The 12437-nt window shown below is 46.3% G+C and overlaps 1 protein-coding gene across 2 annotated transcripts; it reads left to right on the forward strand.

The window, feature by feature from the left end:
- Positions 1–2110: 2110 nt before the first annotated feature.
- On the forward strand, positions 2111–11553 carry COMMD2 (COMM domain containing 2). 2 transcript variants are annotated; one of them, XM_051626635.1, is made up of 6 exons: positions 2111–2208; positions 2283–2360; positions 2817–2899; positions 3934–4107; positions 4583–4785; positions 7724–11553. In XM_051626635.1, exons 1-5 carry the CDS (start codon positions 2142–2144, stop codon positions 4778–4780), a joined length of 600 nt encoding a protein of 199 aa, XP_051482595.1. In that variant the 5' UTR covers positions 2111–2141; the 3' UTR covers positions 4781–4785; positions 7724–11553. The 2 variants fall into 2 exon arrangements, with proteins under 2 accessions (XP_051482595.1, XP_051482593.1); XM_051626633.1 differs by lacking the exon at positions 7724–11553 and having other exon boundaries at positions 4583–4878.
- Positions 11554–12437: the final 884 nt, after the last annotated feature.

Genomic DNA, 12437 nt, shown 5'->3' on the forward strand with positions numbered 1-12437 from the left:
CCCGCCGCCGTGCGGCGCGAGAGGCGGGTGCGGGGCAGCCCATTGCTCGCCGCACCTGCCACTCAGCGCGGCGCGTGACGGGGGGCGGGCACCACGGCGGGGGGCGGGGCCCGAGCCGGGGCCGGGCGGGCGGGCGGGCGGGCGCGGCTCTCCCGGGCGGGGTCGGGCGGGGCTCTCCCGGGCGCGGCTCTCCGGCCGCTGTCCCGCCCGACAACCTGCGGGAGCGCAGCGTGAGGGACGGCAGGGCAGCCCCGCGGGGGTGCGAGGGCGAGCCGGTAACGGCGACTCTCGCAGGCCCGCCCTGCTGCCGGCCCGGCCCCGGCCCCGCCCGTGCCCGAGCGGCAGGTCGCCGCCCGCGGGGCGGGGGGCGCGGCCTGTGCGGAGGCGGGTGGGCGGCTGCCGCCCGCCCCTGCGGAGCTGGGGCTGCGCGGCGGGTTCCAGTTCCAGCAGTGTGTGGGAGCCGAGGGAGTCTGTCCCCGCCCGCTCCCCTTGGCCCGAGTCTGTGTTTACAGAAAAACAAGACCGACCAGACGCACTTCAGAAGCGTGAGCTAAGCACAAAAAGTAAGCAGGATATAGGAGTGCGGTGAGGAAGTCCGGTGGCAAGGTGCGTGCCGGGCTCTTCGCACAAGTAACAAGGGACAGGACAAGAGTTGCCGCGGCGAGGTTGGGATGGGATATTAAGGAAAGCTTCCTCCCGGAAAGGCTTGCCAGGCCCTGGCCCAGGCTGCCCAGGGAAGTGGTGGAGCCCCCGTCCCTGGAGGTACATAAAAGCTGTGTAGATGTGGGGAACGTGGGTTAGTGGTGGCAGTGCTGGGTTAACAGCTGGACTTGATGACCTTCAAGGTCTTTTCCAGCAAAAATAATTAAATGTTTATTGACCAGAGCACTTAACAGGATAGGTGAATGTTTGAAACAGGATGGGGTAGAGGGGAAATTGAAAGAATGGACTGATTTACCAAGATTAGGTTATTTCAAGTTCATAGTCTCAGAAGAAACTCATGGCGCTATGGCTACTGTCCTGCAGAGTAAGAAACCCTACCCCACTGGCTGTGCAGGAACTTCTACTGTGCCTATTTCCTAGCCATAAACTGGCAAAAATTTCCTGTATATTTTTTTTTTACTATGGTAATTTATAAGATTAAAAATTTCAAATATAATTAAACTGGAACATATCTGTTGGCAGGCACAACATTTCACCTGCGTGCGTGGGATAGCTAGAAAGAGTTGGTGACTGCCTGGCTTATGGAACAGCACTGTGTTATCTGGGGATCTCCAGCCTGGTAACTAAATATTTTTCTGGAAGTAAAATATTTTTCCACTCACATTTTCCAGACTGTTCTAAAATAAACCCTTCAGAAACTGACCAACCTTTTTGTTTAACAAAATGAACTATCTCCTAAAAGAGAAAACAACGATTTCATAGCGTCACGGGCTGGTTTGGGTGGGAAGGGACCTTAAAGCCCATCCAGATCCAACCCCCTGCATGGGCAGGGACACCTCCCACCAGCCCAGGCTGCTCCAAGCCCCATCCAACCTGCCCTTCAACACTGCCAGGGATGGGGCAGCCACAGCTTCCCTGGGCAACTAGATTTCTGAGAAGTTATGCATCATTTTAGTAATTTAGAACACTGGGATGTTGGTCAGGTTTTTTTGCGGGGGGGGGTGGCTGTATTCAAAACGGCAGGAACGCGTGTTCCTAGCAGTAGCCTGAGGCACGTGAAGAGCAGTGCCGTGCCTGGAATTTCAGCACACGGGTGCCGCTGTTACCTCCCGCGGGCCCTGTCCCCGGCCCCGTCCCGCAGCTGCGGGCGCGGTGCCCGCCGCGGGAGGGCCTGGTGCGGGAGCGGAGCGGGGCGGCTTTGAGGCGGGCGGGCTGGGATGCAGCGCGGGGCACGAGGCAGGGATCCGCCGCAGCGGGCACCACGGGCCGCACCTCGCTCTTCCCGCTCCCGGCCCTTCTGCGCCGCCGCCGGTTCCCGGGCCGGCTCCGCGCTCCTCCCCGCTGGAACACCGGCTGCTTCCCGGGAGCAGCGCGGCCGCTCCGGCCCGGGCAGGCTCGGGGCGCTGCGCAGGCGCGGCCGGGGCCGCGGAAGGGCGGGCGGGCCTTGCCGGGCGGGCGGGCCTTGCCGGGCGGGCGCGATGCTGCTGGTGCTGTCGGAGGAGCAGAAGGCGCACCTGGGCCGCTTGCCGCCCGCGGGCGCCGCAGGTCCGGCCCGGGCCGGGAGGCGGGGGGCGGGCCGGGCAGCGGGCCGGGCTGCAGCGGGTCTCTCTCTCTTTCAGCCGTCGGCGAGCTGGCGCGGCTGGCGGTGGAGCTGCTGCGGCGGGGCGCGGCGCCGCGGGCCTGCGAGGCGGCCGCCAGTAAGAGCCGTGCGGGGCAGCGGGCGCGGGGCAGGGGGGCTCGGGGCGCGGGGCAGGGGGGCGCGGGGAGCGGGGCAGGGGGGCTCGGGGAGCGGGGCAGCGGGCACGGGGCAGCGGGCGCGGGGCAGGGGGCAGCGGGCGCGGGGCGGCTCCGCGAGGGGCCCCGGGCCGCGGGGCGGTGCGGGCCCTGCTGCCCGCAGCGCGGTTTGCTCCGTGTCGCGCTGTAGGAAATCGGTTTGGGGTTTTTCTTGGGTGTCTGTGTTTTGTTTGCTTGGTTTGGGTGAGGGATCTGACCTGCTGTTTGGGCCTCTCACGTTAACATTCGGGGCGCACAGCCCTCCGCTTTTTTTTCTGTGCGTCTTTTGCAGTTCAGCTTTGGGTAAATTTGCAGTTTTGTGTATTGTTGATGTGGCAACTTAATAAGAAAGTAAAAGGTTCTTTGTACTTTCTTTAAAGGAAAACTTAACATTAGTGTCGACACCGTTCAGCACGGGGTGGAGGGACTGACGTATCTCCTCACCGAGAGCTCCAAGCTGATGGTGAGGACACCTCTCTGGCGTGAACTCAGGGATATCCTCAAAAGATGTTTTAAACACTTACAGCTCTGAAAATACTGATGAGTGGGGAAAACCTAGTTCAGCATAAGGTTAAACAGCCCCTATGTTTGTCTGATGCTGTCGTTTTGGGAGCTTTTTCATCTCCTGACGTGAGAAGTTTGGGTGGGTGTAAGCATTGAAAGAACAATAGCTGGGTAATTACAGTTTCCATTGGAAAGACTTTTTACTATTGATACAGTAGAACATTTGTACGATGAAGACATGGAGAAGGGGTTCAGAGAAGAGTCATTCCAAGTTAGACTCATGCAGGCGTGGTTCTGGAGAGTGTGTGGGGAAGGGATTAAATTTTGCAGAATCTTCCCTTGAAGTAATGTGACTCGACTGACAGATAAGTGATAGGTATTGTGGTAGAATACAGTTGATCACAGAATGTGTTTAGGGTGTGAGTGCACTGTAAGGACACCACCTTTTGAGGTGAACAAATAACTGCATCCACAGTGATGAACCAGGCTCCCCCAGCTCAGGACAAAGAGGCTACTCTGAGTTATGTAGCAGGAGCCTTAAAGTCATATCTGGTGCTCACTTACAGGTGTAGACATTCAGATCACTTCAGAATGTTTATAGTGCGAGTATAAATGTTATGTTAACTTACTCTTGTTAAATTGATGATTAAAATATGTATTTCCCCGTGACAAACTCAGATGTTTTATGTTGCATTTTGTTCTCTGATATGAAGGCTTAAAAGTGAGGATGTTGAATGTTTTCCTTAAAAAAAACCAACTATTCTGAAACCGTTCCTGAAGCTCATGCAAATCAGCAGTAATAGATAAACATGAGAAAATCCCTTAAAACCTGGATGATTTGTTTTGTCCTAGCTGTAGAATTGTACTCACATACTCCTGCAGGGAAGTAACTGCACCATACCACATGGAGTGTTTCCTTACAGTTTTATTTGTTTTCCAGCAAGTAATGATTATTACACAGTCCCGTATTAAGGCCTAAATTGTTGTTCCTAGATTTCAGAGATTGACTTCCAAGATTCCATTAATGTTCTGGGATTCTCAGATGAATTGAACAAATTACTGCTCCAGCTCTACCTCGATAACAGGAAGGAGATCAGGAGCATTCTTAGTGAGCTGGCACCAAAGCTTCCTAGCTATCACAATCTTGAGTGGAGACTGGATGTGCAGGTAATTTATGTTTCAGTATTCTGTATTTTAATTTGCATTTTTAACATGATAAACAATTATTAAACCATGAATTTATCTTACTTCAAAGCAATGGAGGCAGAAGTTTTAAATTTCTTTAAAACTGGCATAGTTTTGTTATTCCAACAAAGATAGTTATGAGTCAAACAGGATACGTAGTCTTTGTTGCTTTATGAAATTGGAATTGGTAGGTTCATTTAAAAATGTTAGCATGTAATAAATATACCTGGTCTTACTTAACACTTAATTTTCAGGATTACTATGAAAGCATTAATTTAAGTGTATTAGTACTGCCTCGCAGTAAAACTAAGTAACAGATTGTGTTTATTTTTAATGTGGATGGGAAGGATTTTAAAACTTGCAGGCCGATCCTGCAAACCTGTTGTGAATTGTAGGCAGGACAGTGGGAAACCACCCTTTGCTTCCTTATTCCACTTCATCCAATCTCCCTGTGCAGCTTGCAAGCCGAAGTTTGAGACAACAGATCAAGCCTGCTGTGACCATAAAGCTCCACCTTACTGAGAACGAAGATGAAACTGCCCAGGTGTTGCAAACCGACCCTGCCACCCTCCTCCACCTCATTCAGCAGCTGGAACAAGCCCTGGGGGAGATGAAGACAAACCATTGCAGGAGAATCGTGCGCAACATGAAGTAGTGTCGGTTGGTGGCTGTTGTCTTACTGAGCACTTTGTGAAGCAACTAAAAACTATGTTCACAGATATGTTTTGAAGAAAAATAAACATCTGGATCAGATGAGATGCTTTCCTGTGCCGGGCTCTTCAGCAGTAATTACAGGCTGCATGTTCTCTGCTGTGAACTTTACACACCTGCCTGATACGAGCTGGGTAGCTGGTTTGGCTTTAGTGCACATTCAGAGATTCAGCATGCTATGCTGAGAATTCCCCTAGCTCTAAATTAGTGTATTTCTACTTGAGCTTTCCTACAGTAAGTAGAGCTGTCTCAATATTTTATGAAGCTGCACATTCTTTTTTACATTTATCAAGTAGGTTTTTCACGTAGTTTTGGATTCAGCTGGCACAGAGGCTGAGTGTGACACTGCTTTTATAATGAGATAAAATACCACCACGCTAATACCTCATTGCAACAAGACTAGCTACAACCCCTGCCAGGCAGTGTCATGCTTTCTGCAGGGAGCAGTTCCTGCAGGAAACCCAGTGGCCTAAATGTGAGTTATCAGTCCGGTTATTTCTGTATGTAAAGCTGATCTGAAACACCACAGGAGTAAAACTGTGGGCTAGGGGGAGATTAAGAATAGTGTTAACTATAATTGTGTTAATAGTGTTAAGTCTGATCTTCATGTTGTCATGCAACAATTTTTGTTCCCCGATTGCATACTGTGCTCAGAAGGGAAAGACTAGCTACGTATTGCAGCATAAAGGATGCTTTTCCCTTTTTAAGAAAAATGCCTCACGAAAGTTGGGTCAAAAGTCACTTTTCAATTGTATTCCAATGCAATATATTTTAGCTTTTGTGACTCAGATTTAATAGTTTTCCTAATTGATGTTGTAACATCACTAGTGAGGGTGCCTCAAAGCCCCTGAAATTTATCTGGAAGGACAAACAGGCCAGAGAGAACATTAACATACAGACTCTGGCAATAACTGTGTGTTTACTGTCTTCCATAGCAACACCACATGTTTCTGTTTCAGTTGGGCTCCTGCAGTCACTAATGCATTGTTTTGTTGTTCTGAATTTTTGAACCTTTGAGAGGTACTATTTCCAATGAAACCTGCATGGCAGAAGTGCTTTAATCATGCACACTTCCTGCACTTAAAGCCCCTCAGTTTCCTGGCACATGGAGTTGCTGATTCTCCAGTAGCTTCCTGCAGCATGAGGATGGTTTCCTCTCCCATGGATCACTGTGTCTCATTACTGCCCGTATGTGGTGACTTTTTCATAGCATTTTTTTTCACATATAGTATGTGGTAATTAAACGTGATCAAATGTTAATACTTTGGATTTCCAATTAGTATTTTTTCTGTAATTGGCCTACATTTTCAGGTGAAATACAGGAACAGCCTAGATGTGAGTCAGTGGTTTCTCTTTGCTCCATTTCTGCTTACTGTAGCCATAGTCTAGAATTGATGGCAGCAAAACAGAACTTGTAGATACAAGTCCTAGAAGCTTTTCTTGTCTCTCATTACTGCCCTATGAATCTGAACATACTTACCTTTCTGTCTCTTGATTATGTTTTTTTCAAAAAGAAAACTAGCTGCTGCAGAGGTAGTTGCATCCTACTAAGTGTTGGCAGTTTACACGTGTCATGTCTGGAAGCACATGTGAGAAGAGAAGGGGAGGGTTTCACTTGGTGATCATGAGTAAAATGGAGACTTCAAGCGGATTTTGTCAATACAGGATGTCACTGGAAAGCCCGCATAATTCCCTTTTTGGAAGCTGCTTACCAGTAAAAACTGTGGCACTGAACAGCCTTGCTTCCTCTAACAAAAAAAGACCTGAGCTGAGGGTGGTCAAGGTGAAATTTAAAAGCTGGGTGAAATTTGAAGAAAGTCAGTGTGGCAGTGATCCATGAACAAGGTCAAAAAGAAAAGGAGAAAGAGCCTTTGCCCAAGTGTGTTGCTGTTGAGTTGTACCTTTCAGTTTGTTCTGAGCAGAAGTGCTGAGCCTGGAAAAGCAGCTTCTCAGCACTTAGGGATTTCAGCTCAGCTCTCAGAGAGGAAGATTGGCCTTTGTGGGAGGTTGGAACAGGTCCTCCCACAGCTCTGCAAATTCCCCCCTCCTTGTCTCTGTAGCACACTCAGCAGCCACTGAGGGCCTGCAGCTGCAAGGACAGAGGTGCTGATGTGCAGGTTCTGTCTGAGCCACCATGATCTGTGCAGACACAGAGTGGCACTGCTGCTGGTGTCACCAGAGCCACCCAACTTACCGGGCTGGAACTGCAGTGCTTGTGGGGCTGCTGCTCTGGAGGGCACCTGGGGCTGGAGGCTGAAAAAGCATCTACTTCAGTAACCCACAGAGAGTGGTAAACAAGAATTCACTCATGGATCTGGATTTTTCTAATGCAAACTCTACCCAAAATTAAAAGTGACATGCAAAGCTGTATTTAATATAATCTGTTTCTTATGATTTTGCAATCGCGTTATAGAAACCTTTGAACAAGACATGGGGAGTACAAAGCATTAACCACAAGCTATTAAAAAAAAAAAGGTAATGTTGCTACTTTTAACCTATTTTATTTTTAACAGACTTTTAAAAATTTCCTCTGGTATCTACCCGCTAAAAGGAAAGTTAAATTTGAGGCCATTTTGCTACTATTTCTTTGCAAGTTTGGAAGAACTGAATGTTTATTTTATAACAGAAAAAAAGGTGACTTTCAAGTTACCTCTTAAAAAGTTACTTAAGTTTGTTTTTTTTCAAAGTGCCTAACCAAATGTAATTTGCAGGCAGTGCAGGATCTTAATCTTGAAACAATTGACAAACATCGAGTTCTGAATAATCTGTGAGGAATAGAGTGTATTACTATTTAATCTTTAGAAATATACTCAATATGAAACATAATCTGTTACCCTTAGAGTGGAACTTCTGTATGTTTTATTGCAAATCTAACTTTGTTTTGCAGAACAGCCCTTCCTGTATGTCCAGCAGCTTTTGGTGGTATGAAGTCAGCAGCCTGCGACTGGCTTCTCAGTACCTTTTGGACAGATCATTAAACTCAGGTGAACTTCATGCCAAGTGTATGGAACAACTGAAAATCCAACTCGTTTAAGCATCACCTAGGTTATTTTCTTAAAAGCAGAGTTAGCCTCAGCCCTTAGCTATTTGCTTCTCAACAGATTTGTATCCCAGTGTATTTTTTCCTGGTGTAAACAGCAGAGGGCAGAATGTTTTGTATAATCTATCGAGGAGAAGTTTCACTATACAATTATTTCCAGTGTTTGTGTTCCCATGAGAATTGTTCATAGCCTCAAGACTTATCTTAAAATGTATCTCGCCTTATATTTTCCAAATTCAGGATCAGTTTTAAACTGCAGACAGTAAAATGTCCAGTTTTCAATCACTGAGAACATTGTTTCTTGAACCTGCTCATTAATTTGCTAAGCTATTTGGCATATATAAATATATATAACCCAATTCTTAAAACTCAGGTTGACATAATTTGTTTGGTGGTGTAAAATGTTTGTGTTCTTTTAAATACTGAGTAAACTCAAGAAGCAATTCTTTTCTTCCCTGCCTCCCCCCCCTTTTTTTTTAATCCCTTTGAATGAACTCTCTATGATCACCGTGGATTTTGTAAAATCCATTAAGTTTCTAATCCAAATTTTAATCAACTCCCCATCACTGAAGCATTTAGACTCTCCTACAGGCTTTATTTTCTTGTACTTTGGCTTGTCCCTGCCACACTTCCTTGCAAGCTTTTAATATACTAAAAGCATTTTCACCTTTTAATTGGCTAATTGACTAGATGGGGAAAACTGTTCTCATTTAAACAGCTATGGAGTTAGTTTATGTGTACACACACAAATAGAATCAGTCCCTGAACTTTGGATTAGGCCTACAATTCCCATTGAACAGAAAACCAACCTAACTAAGATATTGTCTTAACACTATATTTTGAATTTAATGTTGAATGTATTAGACCTGTTTTAAATTTCATGCAGTTTATGATAGTGTCCATGTAGAGGCTCAGGGACATGAATGGCAATTTTGTTTCTGTTCCAGTTTTTGTTCAAGAATGCCCGTTTCCTATACTGTGACATTGTAATATTAACAATAGACAGTGTGTAGGAAAGGAAGTCCAAGGTTAGGAATAACCTGGCAAAATTCCATGAGTAAAGCTCTGCTGTTTCTTGCTTCCCTAAATAAAGGGAAGGAAGTCTCCTGTCACTGTGCTTGTGGTCAGGGTCAGGTCTATTGTAGCACAACCTCTTTCTTAAAATACTCCCACCGATTTGATTTTCAAGGTAAGTATAAATTAAACTTGTGTCTTGAAATTTGAAAATTCTCTCACCCACCAGATTATTTGTAGTAATAGGAAACACCATTATTTGAGTTAGAGTTCTGGGTTGTGTTATGTGGCCTCCCTGGGAGGGGGCAAGCTGACCTCAGTGGAGCAGCAGAAAGGAGCAGCTGCAGGGACACTGCTGACACGCCTTCAGCTGTTGGCAAACGACCCTGCAGCTTCCCCCAGATCCCTGTTGTGAACTGCTCAAATGTAATCTGCCTTCATACTGATGTGGGTGAGCAGTGTTTGTCTGTGCCATTCCACTGGCTTTGCTGCAAGGGGAATAACCTCTGAGACACACATGGGTGCCATTTCTTGGTTAGCACAGCTGTTTCTGAAATGAATGTCTGAGCAGTCATCTACTATAGATGTTCACATAGCTTTCTTGCCAGTAAAATTACTTCAACTTATAAAACAACATGAACTAAGCTGACAGAAGTTATTTTTGTTTGTTTTTTGGCTAGCAGGCTGTGTCCACATTGGAGGTTTTGCTGGCTCAGAGATGTTGGCTGGGGAGTTATGCTTACATAGCTATTTTAGTGAAACTTGGTAATACACACCAGGTCTTTGTATTAAATAAACCACATCACAGCTGTCTACATAGGATGTGCTTTGCATGCATTCTGAGGTGCCAGCCAAGGTCCACGAGCTGCTAGCTACCTGAGAAACAAGCAGCCATGAAATGCACACAGATAAAACCCAGAATCTTCAGCATTAGCCCCTTTGTTAGAAAACACCATATTTTTATGGAAGTATAACTTTCCAGAAGAAGTCTCATGGAAATTAGATTAATATAGAACTTCTGGCAAGAGCATAATGTACAAAATTGTCCATCAAACAATACCCAGTTGCCAAAAGTGCAAATAAAAATTACTAGTTCACGTGACAAACTGATGTTTTTACAGTGTAAATGTGTGTGTATGACACACATGATAAATAGGGTATACTCAAAGTTACATACTTTTATAAATCCTTTATTTGAACACAAAAAAGTCTGCACTGTCCAAAAACATTTGAACAGTACATGAAATTGAGAGAAAAAAAAGTTCTTGTCCTGTTTTCTATAGTGTATGATCTTGTAATTAGAAGAAAGAAGTAATGATAAAGAGGCCACCTACTCCCCATTTGTGGTTGGGTTCCTTTATTGTTTAATCCAGTCCCATTGTAATTGGAAGCCTTCCCTGGATTTGAACATATTGAATGATTTTCTATAAAAGCTGGTGGTCATATCCTATTTTTGTGTCCAAAGAAGGAAGTTACTATTTGCTAAACAAAGAATAATAATACCATGAAAATTCATTTTTACAGTTTTAATCACTTTCAGATTAGTGGAGAGAGATGCTTTAGCCTACACCAAGTGGCACAACAGCAGCCAATTATATTATTCAGTAAAAAACACAGCTGAAATACTAACATCTTGCTGAAGAAGACAGTTCTAGCTGTAATACGGCTTAAATTTAGGACATATGTGCCTGTAGTTACAAGGTGCCACACTGTCCTATGGAATTGGTCTCGTCAACGTAGATGAGATGGCACCATGAATGATGCTCAGAGCTTTCCTTGACAGGCATGTCATCTGGAAAGGAATGCAACAGGCAGATGGGTGTGCCTTCACTCAAGGATACAGAGGCCTGGAGGAAGCAAAAAAGCCCTTGTAAAGGCTGTGTGGAAAATCACTCACGTTCAGATCATTATCTGTGCTATAACCACATGCACACACACACAATCATCTCCTATCCAAAGGTTTTACACAAGGAAGTCCCTGAAAAAAATGATATGTAATATCTGCATAACCTTGGAACAGCTGCTGCCATTAGCACAGCTGCCTGAGCTAGTAAAAATGTGAGCAAGTTTCCCAGTAAGGAAGCAGCAGAAGAATGGTACAAAAGATAGCATGGAAAATTCTTAGGGAAGGGAAGTGAAGCATAAACAAGTCCAGGAGTGCTGGGTTTCCTGAACAGAAATACAGCAGATGTGACAAAAAAAGCCAGTCAAGGAGGAGATCTGCCTAGCCAATGGAAACATGAACAGGAAATACAAGGAAAAATAAATGGCAGGGAATGTTTGTTGAAGCAAGGAAATTAGGAAATGCACAAGCAAGACCTGCTCCATAGAGCGTGCTGATCCCAGCCCAGAGTTCATGACAGGCTTAAACTGAGGCTCTCAGAATCTGCATGACCATTATTAAATGTTACACTGATCAAGGGACAAAGGCTGTTCAAGAGCCACGTCCAAGTTCCACACTGGAGAAGCCAAATGAAGTTCAGACTAGGTCGTGCATAAGAAAAAAGTAAGTTCAGAAAAATATTAAAGACTCTTCTAATGTAGATTCTGATTACTGAGAAGGACGTATTCTTATCGAGCAGCATGGCCTGGATACTGTCCAAAATGCACCAATAAAGCGAAGAAATGTATGACTAAAATAAAGTTGTGTGATTATATCGTCAGTGTGTGATAGCTGTGTGTGTGTAGTCATAAACAGTGTGCTTCCTGTTGTAAAGGCCAACACTGAAGTTGTAACGTGAACACTATTACTCTTGACAGATGCAGCTACTGAATGTAAGCAAGTCCTGGTTACGTCACGATTCAAAAGTTGTTCCAAGGGTAGAAAAAATGGTACGAGATTAAAAAAAAAAAGAAGAAGTATATATTACATTTACTTTACAGAAAACCTCAGCAATATGTTCTGATGACAGCTCTGCCTTCTAGTATAGACTAAACAGAGGACAAGTGACTGGGAACAGGTCAGGGGAGGTGTATGAAGCCCCACAGCAGTGATTTGAAACGCTGCCCCGGACAGCGAGCTGGAAAGCTTGATGGAATAACTGCACTGCACTCCTGCCTGGCCCTCACCTAAACTGCCACCAAGTGGCTGAAGTCCAAGTCACCGTGCCTTCCCCACCGCCACAGCATCACCGCATTAGCCTATGAGGCTAATTTAACTAATTTAAGCATCATTTTGCTTCCGGAAATTAGTAGCATCTGTGAACTTGCTAAAAAGGGTTTTAAAGCAAAGCTAATTAGGTTGACAAGTTAAATTGCATCGGGAGAGGAAACGCCCCGAGTTTCCGCGAACACAGAAACAACGCCTGGAGCGGCGGGGCTCGTGGCCCCCGCGGCGGGCAGGGCCCCGGGCGGCCACCGCAGCGCCCACCGCAGCGCCCACCGCAGCGCCCGGCCCGCCACCTTCGTGCGGGACTCGGGCGGACGGCGGGGCGGCAGGACGTGAGGACAGGCCCGGCGGGCCCGGCCCCGATCCCGGCGGGCTCCGGGGGACGCCCCAACTTTCGGCGGCTGTTGCGCAAGTGCGGGCGGGGCCGGGCCCGGGCTG

This window comes from Apus apus, chromosome 8 (assembly GCF_020740795.1).
Source record: "Apus apus isolate bApuApu2 chromosome 8, bApuApu2.pri.cur, whole genome shotgun sequence".
NCBI classification, from domain to species: Eukaryota; Metazoa; Chordata; class Aves; order Apodiformes; family Apodidae; genus Apus; species Apus apus.